At 42.7% G+C, this 17,543-nt stretch overlaps 1 protein-coding gene across 1 annotated transcript in view; it reads left to right on the top strand.

Moving 5' to 3' along the window:
* Positions 1 to 17,543, top strand: part of clptm1 (CLPTM1 regulator of GABA type A receptor forward trafficking) — a 63,064-nt gene that overhangs the window by 32,341 nt on the left and 13,180 nt on the right. Inside the window, exons 8-10 of the mRNA XM_060855918.1 lie at positions 8,859 to 9,103; positions 13,931 to 14,024; positions 15,133 to 15,323. Coding sequence (XP_060711901.1) covers positions 8,859 to 9,103; positions 13,931 to 14,024; positions 15,133 to 15,323 — 530 coding nt within the window. The remainder of the gene's footprint in view (positions 1 to 8,858; positions 9,104 to 13,930; positions 14,025 to 15,132; positions 15,324 to 17,543) is intronic.

The raw sequence follows: 17,543 nt of genomic DNA, 5'->3' as shown, positions 1-17,543 counted from the left end.
GAGGTAGGTTCTTTACGCAGAGAGTTGTGAATACATGGAATGTGTTGCCAGCTGTAGTGGTGGAAGCAGAGTCATTAGGGACATTTAAGCGACTGCTGGGCATGCACATGGATAGCAGTGAGTTGAGGGGTGCGCAGGTTAAGTTACTATATCTTACATTAGGATTAAACCTCGGCACGACATCAGGGGCCAAAGGGCCTGTTCTGTGCTGTACTTTTCTATGTTCTAATTTTCTTCCAAAATGTTAGAGCAGTTAGCAACTGTGTGGTGAAATGCAGTTACCAATGTAATGTGAAGCTCAGCAATGTACCCTGTTTCTGCACCACCTTGGCAATGTGTGTCTTAAGGACTTGCCCCTTAAATTAAAGCAGACATATATAGTAGCAATAGTTCAGTTAGTGAACTGCTGCTGGGTTTGCTTTTTTAATAATGATTTCCCTGCTAGCAGTGGGCAGAAGGGTGAGATTTAACTGCTTATTGAGAAACAGTCTAGAAGAAAATTGCTTGGCAAAATCATATTTTCTCACCAATATTTTCAATAATGAAAGAAGTAACTTGCATCTGTGTAGCATCTCTTTTGCATAGAAAGAGATCCACTACACTGCTTCGAGTCATGAGTGGAAATTATAATGTTGAGCCAAAGAAGCAGGCATTAAGACTGTTGAGCATGAGCTTGGACGGGAAAATGAGTTTCGGAAGGATTTTAATGTAGAATGTAAAGTAGAGAAATTTAGCGAGTTTCAGATCTTCGGACTTCATTTGTTTCAGGCGCAGCCACCAATGAAGAAATGAGGAGTAAGTGAGATGATCCTGAAATGGAGAGTTTGCTTGGAGTTAGGGTGGGGGAAGTGACAGAGATAAAGATGGCCAAGACTTTGATGGGGCTTGTGTGGAGGGGGATGAGAGTTTTATATTTGCACAGGGAAGACTGAGAATGGATGGGTAAATCTCCAGTGTCAGTCTGAACATGACTGAGATGTGTGTTGAGTTAGTAGTTGAGGGCAGGTACTATTATAGATGTGAAAGTAGGCAAACTGGGAGATATGGATATTGAATCGAATTTGATTTGAGATTGAATAAGAAGTCATAATTCCACACAGTTCAGTTTAGCGTGAGACGAGATCTGGATGAACCGGCGAGACTGCAGATTTCAAATGTGTTCATGGGAATGATGCAATTGGATAAGTACAAAGTGAGTCAAGTGAGAGCTGGTCCACTCTGCTGGACTGTGGAGGGGTGTGGTTCGGTCAACCATATCAAAGGTTGTAGGGCAGACAAGGAAGGATGTTGCACACTGATCATAGCTCTCATGGAAGCTGTGTGATTTCATCTGGGTTTTTTTCAATGTTTTAATAGAGACTTGATTGGAGAGATTCAGACTGGAAGACATGATATAGAAAGTTTAAAATTAATTTTAGAAGCATGGTGCATTCTGAAGATTGTATTCAGGTCAAATTCTTAGATTTAAAATTAATTATATTTTATAGCACAGTAGAAACACTACCTATAGAGTCATGCAGATCAGAAAACTTGCATCGTTCAGATAAGCCAATCACCTGGACATTATCCCACAAATAGCAGTTTGATACTGCTGTGTAGCGAGTGGCCATTGCACTTGCAACAGTGACTGAACTTTAAAGTACTTAATTGGTTACAAAATGGTTTCAGGTGCCTTAAGCTAGCTAAAGGAATTTGTAAATAATTGTATATTTACTTCATTCTGTTTTATTCCAAGTCTGGGCTGAGTCATAGAGATCTAAAGCACAGAAAAAGATCCTTTGACCCATCACGCCTGCAGTGGTCAAAAACAACCACCCAACTATGCTAACCCAACTTCAAGCACTTGACCCTTAACATTGTATGTCTCGCATTGCAAGTGCACATCTAAATGCTTATTAAATCTTATGAAAACTTCTGCCTTGACCACCCTTACAGGCAATTAATTCCGGTTTCGTACAACCCCCTGGGTGAAAGTTTTTCTTACCCCCCCCCCCCCCCCCCCCCCCCCGGTAAGCCTCCTGCCCCCTCCCTTAAATCTGTGCCACAGATCGTAATCCCTCTATCAAAGGGAAAAGTTTCTTCCCAGTCTGTCCAACCTCTCTCCATTACTGAAACTCTCTAGCCCAGGTATTATTCTGGTAAATCGCCTCTGCATCCTCTCCAGTGCTATCACATCCCTCCTATAATATGGATTCCAGAATTGCATACAGTACTCTAGCTATGGCCTAGCCAATGTTTTATACATTCCAGCGTAAGCTCTCTTCTCTTAAACACTCTGCCTTGCATAGTAAAGGCATGTCAGTTGGTTCATAGAATTGGCAACTTAAAAAGAGTTGTGGTGCTTACTAGTCCCTCATTTTGTATCTTCTTGAACTTTTCATGTTTATTTATGTAACTCTGTTTAAAAGTCATTATGGATTGTACTTCCAACTCTATTTTGGCCTTTGAAGAATTTGCACCTTAAAAATCGTCCTCCCAAATTCTCCCTCATCTTCTTTTACTGATCATAAAATCCCTCTAATTCCCAACTTGTTGACTGATTTTTTTTTTCCTGTTTGCTGTATCAAAATTTTTCTTTATGGATAATCCAGTCAATTATCCTTCTGACCACGTCCATTCTGGTGAAAAGCCAGTTTCTGTAATCTCTCCTTTATGATCGTCCTCTTTAAGATCATTTCAATGTATCGCTTCCACCCCTACTCTATGGCTGAAATGAAGCACACAGAGTCTGGGCAGGCTGCTCACTGAGATCGATTTTTCTGGTTTGTTTTCTTGCAGTTCATTTTTGAAACCAAAGGTTAAATGTAGAAATATAGAAACATAGGAAATAGGAGCAGGAGTAGGCTATTCGACCCTTCGAGCCGATACCACCATTCAACAGGATCGTGGCTGATCATGCGGATCAGTATCCGCCACCCACGCTCTCCCCATACCCCTTGATCTTTTTAGCCGCAAGTGCCACGTCTAGCTCCCTCTTGAATATTCCTGGTGAACTGGCTCCAACAGCTTTCTATGGTAGAGAATTCCACAGGTTCACAACTCTGAGTGAAGAAATTGTTCCTCATCTCAGTCTTGAATGGCTTACCCCTTATTCTGAGACTGTGACCCCTAGTTCTACACTTCTTTCCCAACATTGGGTCTATTCTTCCTGCATTTAGCCTGTCCAGTTCCAATCAGACTTTTACTTGTTTCTACGAGATCCCACCTCATTCTTCTCAATTCTGGTCAGTACAATCCCCACCAATCCAGTCTTCCTTCATCTGTCAGGCCTGCTAACCTAGGAATCAGTCTGGCGAAACATCACTGAACTCCCTCATTCGTAAACATGTCCTTCGTCAGACTAGGAGACCAAAATTGCATACAGTACTCAAAATGGGGCCTCTTCAAGGCCCTGTGTAACTGTAGCAAAACATCCTCCCTCTAATACTCAAATCCTCTCGCTATGAAGGCCATCCTGTCATTAACTTTCCCCACCACCTGCTGCACCTGCATGCCAACCATCAGCCGACTGTTTCACCATGACACCCAGGACTCCTCACACCTCACCTTTTCCTAAACCGCCACCATTCGGATCGTAATCTGCCTTCGTGTTTTCTCGACCAAAGTGGATTACCTCACATTTATCCACATCGCTTCACATTTGCCGAGTATTTGCCAACTCAACCAGCCAGGCCAAGTCACCCTGTAGCCTCTTAGCATCCTCCTCACAGCATCCACTGCCACCCAGATTAGTGTCATTTCCTGAGTTGTTAAAGTATAAACTTGTGCTCCCACTCGTAATTATCCCTCCATTTCCATGTACTTGGTGTTCCATGGATAAAGGAGGATAAGTCAAACCAGATCAGTGTTGTGTGACCCCTTTTCTGGTTTCGTGTTACTGATTGGTCCCTTGATCACTAAATAGGGGATTAACTTGCTATACCTATGTATCCAGTAGCTGGTCCCAGAATTGTAAGATTAAAACTTCATGATCTGGATTGCGTTTTTTTTGTCCTCAGCATGTGCATGGCTTCAATCTCTCTGGGTGAGACAAAGTTTTATTTTAACTATGAGCTACTTTATTTCCTAGTGACTAAAATGTACAAAGCACTGAGATTGGTGGGACCTACTCAGTTATCATTTCTGTTCACTCACTGCTCGAAAATCAAGATGATGAGTTGGGGTCTGGGTCATCTGAGTTAAAAGGCTCACTTGTGCTGTTTACCCAACTCCGACATAGTCTGGACATCTTTCCCCACTTAAAGTCTGAAGCTTCTCGTCCTCCCCTGCACTGACTTCTAGGGACTATTCCCATCATCCCCAGTTAGGGCCTGACCGTGAAAGTTCAGCTGCAGTCTCTGGGTCAGGTCAGAGTCTATTGGGCGAAAGTTGCTATTTATTTTAAGGCCCCGTTGTGAACGTTTTGCTGTCACTGGCTTCATCCCTCTTTGCCAGACTCCTACTTAGACCTCCGCTGATACCTAAGCACTGGAGTCTGTCTTCTGCCTTTTTAAACCCTCGCACAGACCCCATTACCCAGCAGCAAGGTGCACAGTTTTTCTCCAAAAGAAGAAGCCTGCCCAATGATTTGAGCCTGTGAAAGCAACAGTTTGTCATTGTGCATTATTAATTCCCACTTGCTTTCCTTGCGACATACAGTCCAGCTCAGGAAAGTAAGCTTCCTCTTGGCAAACTTCAGCTTCTTGTGAAATTAAAGCTCAGCATTGTGGAACCACTTCTCTGTCGGGGAAAATGCCCAAAGAACCTCCAGCTACAATGGGAGGTGTTAGCTGCAAATTCTGCTGACACTTGCTAGCACAGTAGCATCTGTTTGATAATTCAGTGCCTTTAGGAGATAACAACGGGGACACATTATTGATTTGAGGAACACTACGGGATTGTATGCAAGAGACTAGCATTTGTTTTGATGTTATTGTACATTTTAGTCAGAGCCAAGTTTGTTTTTAATTTGTGTTCGTACAGAGCATACATATTAATGTACGAAGACAATGCTCCTAGGGACTATTCCCATCATCCCCAGTTAGGGCAAAAATTAGTCCCTCCTATTTTGTGTTGCGCTGCCATTTCTAATATTGATTATGGTCGCTGGTCACATAAACTACAGGACTGCTCAAACAACCATTGATTGCCTCTGCATGACTGCAAATGGTCTTTTGGACTCTGGCCAGAGAATAGTGGTCAAACTTTGAGGCTTAGATGAAGAATACATTCAAGTATTGTCTTGATAGCCCAACATAACAGCAAACTCTGACTCATGAGGCAGAAGCCATGTAAAGCTAATCTTCAATTTGAGGGGCATTTTCATAAGCACAAATATTTGTTCTAAATTGGCATCAAGATTTAGGAAAAAAAAGATGTTGACCATTGTTTAGTTAGTTCCAATTTCTCAGTATTTTCCTCCTTTTGGGAAATGGTGAAGGTATTGGAAGGAATAGCAGGCTGATTGTTAAGCTGCTGATGAACGCTTCTTCCCTGACCAACCAGTCCTGAAATGGGACTTGAACCTGGTACGTCTGGTTGAAAGGTACTCACCTACTGAGGCCTTTAGTCTCATAAAGGGGTTTTGACAGACTAAGAAGGGAAAGTTATTCTTATTGGCAGATATAAATCAGAGGCCGTTGATCAAAGGCAGTTCAACTGAGATGATATGAGACTTTTTGATTTTACAGTGGACCTGGAATGTGCTGCTGGAAAGACTAGTGGAAGGAAGCTTAATTTTTAAAACAAATTGGCTTAAGACTTGAAGGAGTAAATCTGCAGGGTAGTGAGCAATGGGCATTTGAATTGGAACGAAATTGGATTGCTCTTGCAGAGAGCATCTCCAGGTGTTATGGACTTGATGACACCCTGTGCTGTATCCTTTTATAATTTAGTGTGTAAGAACCCATTGTATTTGTCACCTCATTTAAGGAAGGGTTTCAGTGTGTTGGAAATAGTTGCCAGGCCGGTTGCCAGAATGGGCATCTTGTCTTATGTTTGTATCAGCTGGAGTTCAGAAGTGAGAGAAGTAACTTAATTGGAATAAATAAGATCGAGGGTTCTTACGAGGGTGAATGAGGAAAGGATGTTCCTCTCATGAGACAATCTAGAACCAGGAGTCAGTGTTTAAAAATCAAGGTCACCCATTTAAAATGGTGATGAGTTGAAATATTTTTGAAAGCTGAGTGTCTTTGGAACTCTCGTCTAGAAAGGGCGGTGGAAGTCTGAATATTTTTAAGGCACACATGTTAAACAAGGAGGTAGGAGTTTATTGGGTTAGGTAGGATTGTGGATTTGTTGAACGGTGGAGCAGGCTGAATGGCCTTCTGCTCCTAATTCATGTGTGAGATTGAGTACGTGCCACAGTGACTGATTTTGGTAAGTCTCTTGCGAATGATGTGGTCATTTCCCGTTGCAACATCATTACTGATCCTTTGCCCATATCGTTCCCCTGGGGAAAAAAAAGCTGCAGTTTGTCTTAAGCACAAATTTTACGGGATGAGTGTGATCGAACTTATATTTATATAGTACCTTATCACCTTCTTATCATGTTCCAAAGAGCTTTATAGCCAATGAATTACTTTTGTAATGCAGACGCTATTTTGATGTATGTAGTTTAATCCTAAGAATTGGATATGAAATGGATGACTGCCGTAACGTGATATTGAGGAAGAAATGTTGACTAGGATATAAGGAGCCCTCTGCTCTTCACATTTGCAGTGATGTTTGTTTATAGCTTGCTGAACTGTCAGACAAGGCTTTAGTTCTAATGTCTTGTCCTTGCAAAGCTGCTTGGATGACTCGGCATTCCCGTGGGGCCAGCTTAAATTGTGTACTCAGATCCAAGAATTTGCTGGGAGCACCCCAAACCTTCTGAGTAAAGGACAAAGGTTTGACTGCATGAGGCAAGGTGACACATGACTGCCCAGCCCTGTGACAAGTTCCAAAGTACTGGGTGGTAATCATTAGAGAGTGTAATTAAAGAAACTGCACAAAGTTAAATGCTGAACTGAAAGCATTACCAGATGCTGGAAATCTGAAATTATCACAGAATGCTGCAGAACCACAGCAGGTCTGGCAGCATCTGTGGATAGAGAAATAGAATCAACATTCCAACTCTGTATGAAGCTATAGGGAGAGGCTGAATAGGCTGGGGTTATTTTCCCTGGAGCGTTGGAGGCTGAAGGGGGGAACCTTATAGTAGTTTGTTATTCATGCCCCCTCATGATTTTATAAAGGCTTTTTTCAGGGTAAGGGAACCTAAAACCAGAGGACATGTGCTTAGGGTGAGAGGAGAAAGAAATAAAAGTCCTAAGAGCTAACTTGTCCACACAAAGGGTGGTGTGTGTATGGAATGAGCTGCCAGAGGAAGAGGTGGAGGCTGGTACAATTGCAACACTCAAAAAGCATTTGGATAGGTACATGGATAGGAAGGGTCAGAAGTCACACAACACCAGATTATAGTCCAACAGGTTTATTTGTAATCACAAGCTTTTGGAGTGCTGTTCCTTCATCAGGTGAAGTCCGAAAGAGCAGCGCTCCAAAAGCTTGTGATTTGAAATGAGCATGTTGGACTATAACCTGGTGTCGTGTGACTCCTGACTTTGTCCACCTCAGTACCTCCACATCATGGATATGAGGCGCTTAGAGGGATATGGACTAAGTGCTGGCAAATGGCATTAGATTAATTTAGGATATCTGGTCAGCATGGATGAGTTGGACCAAATGGTCTGTTTCTAGTGTGTACATCTGAGTCTGTGACCCTTAGTCAGTTCTGAAGACATGTCATACCAACTTGTAGCATTATGTCTGTTTCTCTCTCCATGATGATTTCACCAGCATTCTTTGTGTTAGAGAAAAACGCTGGTTTGATTGTGAATCAATAATTTTGCTTTTTTTCTTATATAAGCACTTTTTTTACATATATATGCCATTACTTGAAAGGAATTCAAATTCAACATTGTCTTGATAACTCCTCTCCTTTATACCTGTTTTGTTTGTTCAGTACTGAGGGTGTGCTGCACTGTTGAAGGTGCCATCTTCTGGATGAAACATTAAACCTAGGCCAATTTACTTGCTCTCGCACATATAAGGGATCCTTATTATGAACGGTAAGGGATTTATCCCTGGTGTCCAGGCCACTGTTCATCCCTCAGTGTCACATAAACAGATTATCTGATCATGCTTGCACTCTAGTTTGTCCCAGTTAGCTATGGGCAAAATTAGTGACTGTTTCCTGCTTTACAGTACTAATTACACTTCAAAACGTACTTGACTGGCTGTAAAATCTTTGAGACATAAGTTGCTCATGAGATGTGCCATACAAATGGTGGTCTTGCTTTTCACATGTTTGAATCGTAGAATCCTTGCAGTGAAGATGCAAGCAATACAGCCCATCGAATCCACGCTGATCCTCAGAAGGGCATCCCCCCCCAGATTTGTTCCCTACCCTGTCCTCACAGCCCTGCATTTCCCATGGCTAACCCACCTAGCCTGCACATCCCTGGTCACGACAGGGTAATTTTATGTGGCCAGTCCGTTAGTCTGCACAACTTTGGACTGTGGAAGGAAAGTGGAAATCCATGCAGACGCAGAGACAATGTGCAAACTCCACACAGACAGTTGCCTGAGGGTGGAATCAAGCCTCGGTTTCTGGTGCTGTGAGGCAGCAGTGCTAACCACTAAGCCACCCAGTTTGAGTGGAATTTCTAGCCGAGATTGCCTGGTGGTCATCACAAAAAGGTATACCTAGATTCTCCAGCGTTGTTCAGCTACAAGTTAAATCTTTCTTATGTGATATACAAGTAGAGTCATGGAATACCTATAAGTTGTCAAGTTGAGTGACATTGCATTTGGGTCCTGTTTTGATTTTCCAACAGATGTGAAGTTTGATCCAGTCAGCGGTGACTATTATCCAATCATTTATTTCAATGATTACTGGAATCTACAGAAGGACTACTTCCCCATCAATGCCTCCCTGGAGAAACTCCCTTTGCGTATGACTTACTGCCCGTTGTCGCTGTGGAAATGGCAGCTGTACGCGGCACAGAGTACCAAATCCCCGTGGAATTTCTGGGGGGAGGATTTGTATGACCAACCAGATGAGGAGCAGGATTCCGTTAAGGTTAGTTATCCTTTTAGTATTCAGTACAAGTAACGTTCTTGATGCTGTTGGTCAGCCCGGTTGTCATAGGCATTGAGCACTGCTTATAGTTTCCTGAAAAGCTCAGTAGACACAGAGCAATGTCGCAGCATAAATAGACCATTCAACCTGTTACAACTTGTGCCACTGTTCTATGAGATTCCAGTTAATTTGTACCACAGTGTCCTTTTATCCTCCCTTTCTCCATATCCCCCAAATACCCTCAAACTGCCAGAGGTCTGTTGAAAGTTTCAGCATCCTTTGGGACAGGCGATGATGTCGTGGGTAAGTAATCCTGAAGTCCAGGCTAATACTCTTGGTGACATGGTTCAGATTCCCCCATGATGACTGGCTGAATGTAAATTCAATTAATACATCTGGAGTGTAAAGTTAGTCTCTAACAGTGGCCACAATTGTGAAAACCTAACTGGTTTGCTGGCATCCTGCAGGAAAGGGAATCAGCTGCCCTCATCCAGGCTGGCCTACGCGTGACTCCAGACACACAATAAGGGTGGTTGACTCTTAACTGCCCTGTGAAATGATCGAGGAGGCCACTCAGTTCAAGGGCAGTGCAGAACGGGCAGCAAACGCTGGTGTCACCAGCCATACCAGAATCCGATGAAGGAACAAAGGAAAAACATTCCCAGCTTCTTGGAGGGGAGATTTTTCCTGCCTTTAGTGTGGAGGAGGAAGGGTAACCTGATTTCATGCCTACCTGGCCTAGCTGTAATTTAAGATTGTGACCTCCTTGTTTTTGATTTCTCCAGACCTTTTCCCTAGAAGAAATTTCCCTCTGTCTGCCCTATAAAGATCCTGAATAACGTAAAGCACCTCAATCTTCTAAACTTGAGGGTATACCTTCAAGGCTTACAGAACCAATTCTCATAATCCAACCATTTAACTATAGTGAGTCTGTGAAGCAGTGAAGATGGTGTCGTAGTATTATGTCTGAGGTAGTAATTCGGAGGTCCGGGCTAATACTGTAATTCCATGGCTAAGATGATGGGAGCTGGTGGAACTTCAACTACTAAGTAAATTCCAAATTGAAAGCCAGTCTCAGTAATTAACATCAATTGTCACAAAGGCCCCTCTTGTTCACTAATGGCTTTATAGGAAAGAAAATCCATCCTTGCACTGTCCAGACGTGACTCCAGCCCAACAGCAATGTGGTTGACTCTTAACTGCCCTCTGAAATGGCTTTAGTCAGCCACTCAGCTCAAAGGCAATTGGGGATAAGCAACAAATAACACCCCCTTGCCAGTGACCAGCACATCTGATGAACATATTCCAAGGTCACTGGTTTCAACCAGTGAGAAAACAAATCTGACTTTCTTGCATCCAAAGTGGATGGCTTCAGGTTTCCTCTCTTTGTGACCCTGCTCGCTTAACGCTCTAATTTTCCTCCTCCTATGCCTCCTTATTTTGTGTGCTTTGCAAACTTTGGATATCCCACTCTCTCCTCTCTTAGGTTATTAATATGGTGAAACATTCAGATGTCAAGACCGATTCCTGAGGAGTCACCTTGTACCAATTGAAGAATGTTCCTTTCACTCCTACGCTCTCCAATTACCCAACCACTTACCGATTTAATTGGTTACTGTTTGAAATCCAGCACAGTAATTCCTCACTACTTTAACAAATGCATTATTTAGTGATCTCCTGTAATAGACAGAGATATGATCCTCAGTCTTGGTGCGGATCATTTGATGAGTGCTGTTGAGGAGCAGCATGCAATCATTGCAGGAACTTCACTTGAAATCAATATCTACTGAACTTAACAAATGATCATGTGGTTCTGGTGTGAGTACGACTGAGTCAGTGTTAAATCTCCTCCCTTCTCATTCCAAAAGAATTACCTAAATACCTTTTCATTGTGGTCTTGCAGATGCAGAATGCCTACTGCATACCTGTACTGCAGTATAAGCCAGTGCTTTCATGAGGGAGTGAAGAAACCTTTCGCTCGATTCACCATCCTGCTAAAATCTAGCTCGATAAAAAGCTTCTCCCTCCTGAGAATATTTGAAGTGCTATTACTTTTCCTGCCTGCAGAGACCTGCTATTTTGGAGCTCTGCCAATAGCAGAATCTTGCAGCAAGGGACTATAAGCTCCATTCAGAATTTTGATACATTGAACTCTTCAATAAGTCGGGATGCTAATTGTAGGGGCTCACAGCTCTGATGCCAGTTCACCCAGAACCTGTACAGTATTGAATACAAATGAACTAGTTTCCTCAGTTACTTTAAAATGAAAACAGACTAGAAGGAATTATTAGATTAGATTAGATTTCCTACAGTGTGGAAACAGGCCCAATAAATCCACACTGATCCTCTGAAATGTAACCCACCCAGATCCATTTCCCTCTGACTAATGCACCTATCACTATGGGCAAATTAGCATAGCCAGTTCACCTGACCTGCACATCTTTGGACTCTGGGAGGAAACCGGAGCACCTGGAGGAAACCCATGCAGACCCAGGGAGAATGTGCAAAATCCACGCAGACAGTCGCCGGAGAGTGGAATTGAACCCAGGTTCCTGGCACTGAGAGGCAACAGTGCTAACCACTGAGTCACTGTGTCTCCCAATGGAATTATCGTTCCATCTCAATGGAAACCATAAATTGACTGCGGCTCGGTTACCCCAGCTACGCAAATACTGAAATTGATGTGGCTATAGTATTTGATATCTTGGTTGCTATGGTGACAATTAAATATCTTGAGAAATGCTTTCCAAGGGAAAGGGAGAAATTTCTCCCTTCAATATTGACTTGCATCCTCCGACCTTAATCTTCTTCCCTTGGGTGTTAACTCCATTGCAAAGGTTTGAGAGATTGGGAGTCTTGTGAGCTCCTGTAAGCTTACAGCATTCCAACAGATCGCCAGCTACTTGAAGGTTAGCTTCCCCCAATGACCAATTTAGCAATGGCGGCAAATTAGTGACGGACGTTTTTGTCACAACTGTGCAACGGTGAAGAAATTTTAGAGAAAAGACGCAAAGGGAGTGAGTCTAGTAGGCTAACTAATGTGGCCACAGTGCGCTGAACAGCCTCATTCACTGTTATGTCATTCTTTAGTATCTGCCTGTCAGTGAAATTAGCCATAAAGCAGGCAGGATTTAATGCATTCTGCCATCCCTTGCCAGTTTGTTTCACGGTGTGAAAGGAAGATCAGAATTTGCTGAGTGACTCTTGACTTTTTGTCATAGTTATGTTTCCATTTTTAGTTTTTTTTTGAAACCATTCAATGATTTTAGCGATTGGGCCCAAATATTTTCTGCTCTCTTGATTTAGTCATGCTGTGACTCCTTTTTCCTGGCCGGGGGAAGGAAATGGAGGCTGAGAGTTGACCGAAATGGCTCTTAAAATTCTGGAGGGTTTGAAACAGGAAAAGGGTCAGATGTTTCCATATGTGGGAGAGGCTGTTAATCAAATAGTCATTAAGAAATCCAATAGGAAATTCAGTGAAACGCCGAGTGTGGAACTTGCAAGGGCAGACTTGCAATGGAAGTAAGCCAGTAATCCAGATGTGAAGACTAATGCTCTGAGGCTGTGGACTTCATGTCCCACTATGGCAGCTTCTGAAATTTAAACTTACTTGATAAATTCAGTTAATTGATTTTTAAAAAAATTCTGGGATTGGAGCCAACCTCCGTAACAGCGACCACAAAGCTATCATTGATTGTCATAAAATCCCTGTCTTGTTCACTAGTTCTGTCAGGACACCTGTCATTACCTGGTCCAGGCTCCATGTGACACCAGGCCATCTGCAGTGCGGTTGACTCTTAAGGTTCCTCTGAAGTGGCCAAGTAAAACACTCGGTTATACCAAACTACTGCATTGTCTCATGGCATCAGGTCAAAAACTGGCAAGGGCACCTCCTGTCGATACCACCCTCCCTCTGCTGATGAATCAGTTCTGTATTAAGTACCATTTGGAGGACAAACTGAAGATGACAGTGCTACATATAATGCTGTCAATGGAGGGCCTCATTGTCTGTCTACAAGAGTATCTTGGTACTGATTGAGGTTAAGCTGGCCATGTCCTAGAAGAGATATATCTTGCTGTGCTGAGCTTTAGAGATGGTGAGGGACACATCGAGTGACGAGCCAACCAGACCTTGTCTACCAGTCCCAGACAACATTAATAGGAGTGACCACCACACAGGGCTTGTGGAGTCAAAGCTCCATCTTCACACTGAGGTTACCCATCAATTACAGTAAGTGGCACAACCACCGCCCTCAGTGGGATAAATTCAAGCTGTGGAAAGCCAAGCTAAATGACTTCACGATCACTGGATCTGTTCAAAACATCAGTGCAAAACAAAAGCTATTGGCATCCATCTTCAGTCAGAAGTGGCTGATCTATCTCGGCTTCCTCCTTAGTTCTCCAGCATCACAGATGCTAATTTTCTGCAAAACCAGTTTAATCCAAATGATTTTAAGAAGCTAAAGACACTGACTATTGCAGAGACTATGATTCTGACAAAATCCTGATGGTACTACTGAAGACTTGTGCTCCAGAGCTGGCAATATCTCTGGCAAAACTATCCCAATACACCCACAACTCTGGCATTTACTTGGCAGTGTCCAGGGATTTGTCCTGTCCGTAATCAGCAGGACAAATCCAATTTTGCCAACTATTGCCCATGTTGCAATTAAAAATAATGAAAATCCAATAAGTGGTTGAACATGAAACGGATGGAGAACCAGGTAAGTGTACTGGGCTTAATTATTCTTTATAGTTTACTACAAAATAGCTGTCTGTATTGTCAATATGACTACCCATTGTTTTTCTTCTTTTCCTTTCTGACAGGTTGCTTTGTTGGAAACCAATCCATATCTCCTAGCAGTAACTATTATTGTGTCAATTGTGCACAGTGTGTTTGAATTCCTCGCTTTCAAAAATGGTGAGACATAACTGCAAAGTGCTTGTTTACTTCCTAGTACTGCACAACCTTCTAGTCCACTGTATGAGAGTCAGTCAGACAACTAGGTCTTTTTCAGTACACCCAATATAACAATGATCTGAAATGTTCACCTTTCACAGCACTTTATTTATATTTGTTCACCAAATCTCCTCAGTTGGTCATTACAGGGGTCAGTATTTTGATTATTGTGAAACATAAAGTGTCTCCATCTCCACCCCAACAGAAACTCATTATTAGAGAGCAAAGGTCAATGTTTAATCTTCCTGGACTTGAGGTCACCTGATCATTGGATAGAGTTGGAGTGGCAAAGAAATCTTGAAAGTTGGAAACTTCTGATAAAGCTGCGGTTCCAAGCTATGCTTCGACTATGATGTTGTTTTGTTATTTTAAAGTCAGAAGTCACATAACACCAGGTTATAGTCCAACAGGTTCGTTTGAAATCACAAGCTTTCGGAGCACTGTTCCTTCGTCAGGTGAAGTCACTACAGCTGGCAAAGGAGCAGTGCTCTGAAAGCTTATGATTTCAAATAAACATTTGGGCCATAACCTGGTGTCGTGAGATTTCCCAGTCTGTGTCCACCCCAGTCCAACCCTGGCACCTCCACCTCATCATTTTAAAAGGATTGTTGTCCAAAAGCTCCAAGGTGTACACAGATTATTTTGACCTATCAGGAAAGACTGAACAGGAAAAGAGAAGTTTGATTGGTGACTTAAAGTTGTCTTTAAAGAGTTCTGAAGTGTTGACTGTCAAGCAGATGTTTCCACGTTTGAGAAAATCTTGGTAACCATCTTACGCTTATGGCACTAAGATATCCAGTCGAGTATTCAGGAGAAGCTTCTTTACCCAGAGAAAGTAAAGCTTGCTGTCACATGGAGTAGTTGAGGAAAACAGCGTACGTTGCGTTAGGGAAAGCTAGAGGAGTACATGAGGGAGAAAGGAATGGGAGTATATACAAACTGGGCATTGGGAAGACAGGTGGAACTTTGTGTGGATTTATAAATACCACCATAGAACATTTGTCCCAAGATTACCTATTTTCATACCGAATATTCAATGTCAGTTGATCAGTGTGACTAATTTTTACAGACATTCAATTCTGGAACAGCCGTCAGTCCCTGGAGGGGCTCTCTGTACGCTCCGTGATTTTTGGTGTCTTCCAGTCTGGTGTCGTGTTGCTGTACATACTGGACAATGAGACCAACTTCGTGGTTCAGGTCAGCGTATTTATTGGCCTCCTGATCGATCTTTGGAAGATCACCAAAGTCATGGATGTGCGGGTAAGAACATTCTCTTCTACTGCACGAAAGCTTGTACAGTGCTTTGCGGAAATAACTCCTCATCTTGATTTGGGGGATATATCGCCGTTCTTTCACTATCGCTGGGTCAAAATCTTGGCATTCCCTCCCTAAGGGTATTGTGGATCATCTCACAGCAGGGGACTGCAGTGATTCAAGAAGGCAGCTCACTGCCATTTTCAAGGGCAATCAGGGACAGGCAATAAATGATCGCCCAGCCAGCAATGCCCACAAAGAAAGAATAACATTACAGTGAAAGCAAGTGGCCAATCAGTGGATGACGCTCCCGAGAGAAACTGTAGAAGCAGTTGGTATTGATTCATTCACATGCATTTGAGCTAGTTTATTTTGTTTGGTAAATACCATTTTGAATCCATAATGTATTGAAGACATGTAATATTGAATATCGCATGCTTGTCTGGAGCACATAACTTTGAACCTGTGGTTTCCAAACTTGTTAAGAAGTTCTCTTTATCTTGTGTCTGGGTCTGGAGTAAACTAATTGATTGAGATTGGTTGTAATAATTAAATCAAAACTCTAGTATTGTTTCATCGTGCAGTAGATATACCCAGCATGCTGGTAAGCGAATACGTAAGGTATTCGACAAGGTTCCCCATGGGAGGTTGGTTAGCAAGGTTAGATCACATGGAGTACAGGGAGAACTAGCCATTTGGATACAGAACAGGCTCAAAGGTAGATGTCAGAGAGTGGTGGGGGAGGGTTTTTTTCAGACTGGAGGCTTGTGACCAGTGGAGTGCCACAAGGATCGGTGCTAGGTGCACTTTGTTTCGTATTTTATATAAAATGATTTGGATGTGAGCATAAGAGGCTCAGTTAGTAAGTTTGCTGATGACGCCAAAGTGGTGTAGTGGACAGTGAAGAAGGTTACCTCTGATTACAATGGGCTCTTGCTCAGATGGGCCAGTGGGCTGAGGAGTGACAGATGGAGTTTAATTCAGATAAATGCAAGGTGCTGCATTTTGGGAAAGCAAATCTTAGCAGGACTTCTACACTTAATGGTGAGGTCCTAGGGAGTGTTGCTGAACAAAGAGACCTTGGAGTGCAGGTTCATAGCCCTTTGAAAGTGGAGTCGCAGGTAGATAGGATAGTGAAGGCGGTGTTTGGTATGCTTTCCTTTATTGGTCAGAGTATTGAGTACAGAAGTTGCGAGGTCATGTTGCGGCTACAGGACATTGGTTAGGCCACTTTGGAATATTGCATGCAATTCTGGTCTCCCTAATATCGGAAAGACGTCGTGAAACTTGAAAGAGTTCAGAAAAGATTTAACAAGGATGTTGCCGGGGTTGGAGAGTTTGAGCTTATAGGGAGAGGCTGAACAGGCTGGGGCTGTTTTCCCTGGAGCATCAGAGGCTGAAGGATGACCTTAGAGGTTTACAAAATCGTGAGGGGCATGGATAGAGTAAATAGACACAAGGTCTTTTCCCTGGGGTGTGGGAGTCCAGAACTAGAGAGCATAGGTTTCAGGTGAGAGGGGAAAGATATAAAAGTACCTAAGGAGCAACTTTTTCACTCCAAAGTGTGGTATGTCTGCAGAATGAGCTGCCAGTGGTGGAGGCGAGTAAATCGCAACATTTAAAAATCCATCTGGATGGGTATATGAATAGGAAGTGTTTACAGAGCTATGGGCCAGGTGCTGGCTAGTGGGACTAGATTGGTTTGGGATATCTGATCGGTGCGGATGAGTTGGAGCAAAGAGTCTGTTTCTGTGCTGTACATCTATTTGATGCAGAGCCTCTGTTCTGAGGAAGGGTCACTGAACCTGAAACTTTAAAGCTGATCTCTCTTTACGGATGCTGTCAGACCTGCTGAGCCTTCCCAGCAATTTCTGGTTTAGTTTCACATAAAGCTTGGTCGTCTTCACCCGGTAACTGTTGTTTCTGAAAGCTAAGGGAAGTGTACAGTTATATCGCAGAGAGGATTTTTGTTTACAAATCACCAATACATCATCTTTCTAAACAAATCACAAAACGTGCAATGACATTGTTGAGCAATAAGAAAATAAGCTCTTATTTTCCTATTATTGCCCTGTCTAATTTGCAATGAACTAAAGGAACAAAAGAAGGTATTTCTTTTAGAAATGAAAGAACCAGAGAACCATCCCAGATGTTAGAGCTCTCTTCTGATTGCAAGAGGGACCAGATTGTAATGTATAAGCTAAGAGCAGGAGTAATTCATTTCCT

The sequence above is a fragment of the Hemiscyllium ocellatum genome, chromosome 47, assembly GCF_020745735.1.
Source record: "Hemiscyllium ocellatum isolate sHemOce1 chromosome 47, sHemOce1.pat.X.cur, whole genome shotgun sequence".
NCBI classification, from domain to species: Eukaryota; Metazoa; Chordata; class Chondrichthyes; order Orectolobiformes; family Hemiscylliidae; genus Hemiscyllium; species Hemiscyllium ocellatum.
The sequence above is the reverse complement of the archived record's forward strand: the minus strand, read 5'-3'. Positions and strand labels throughout refer to the sequence as shown.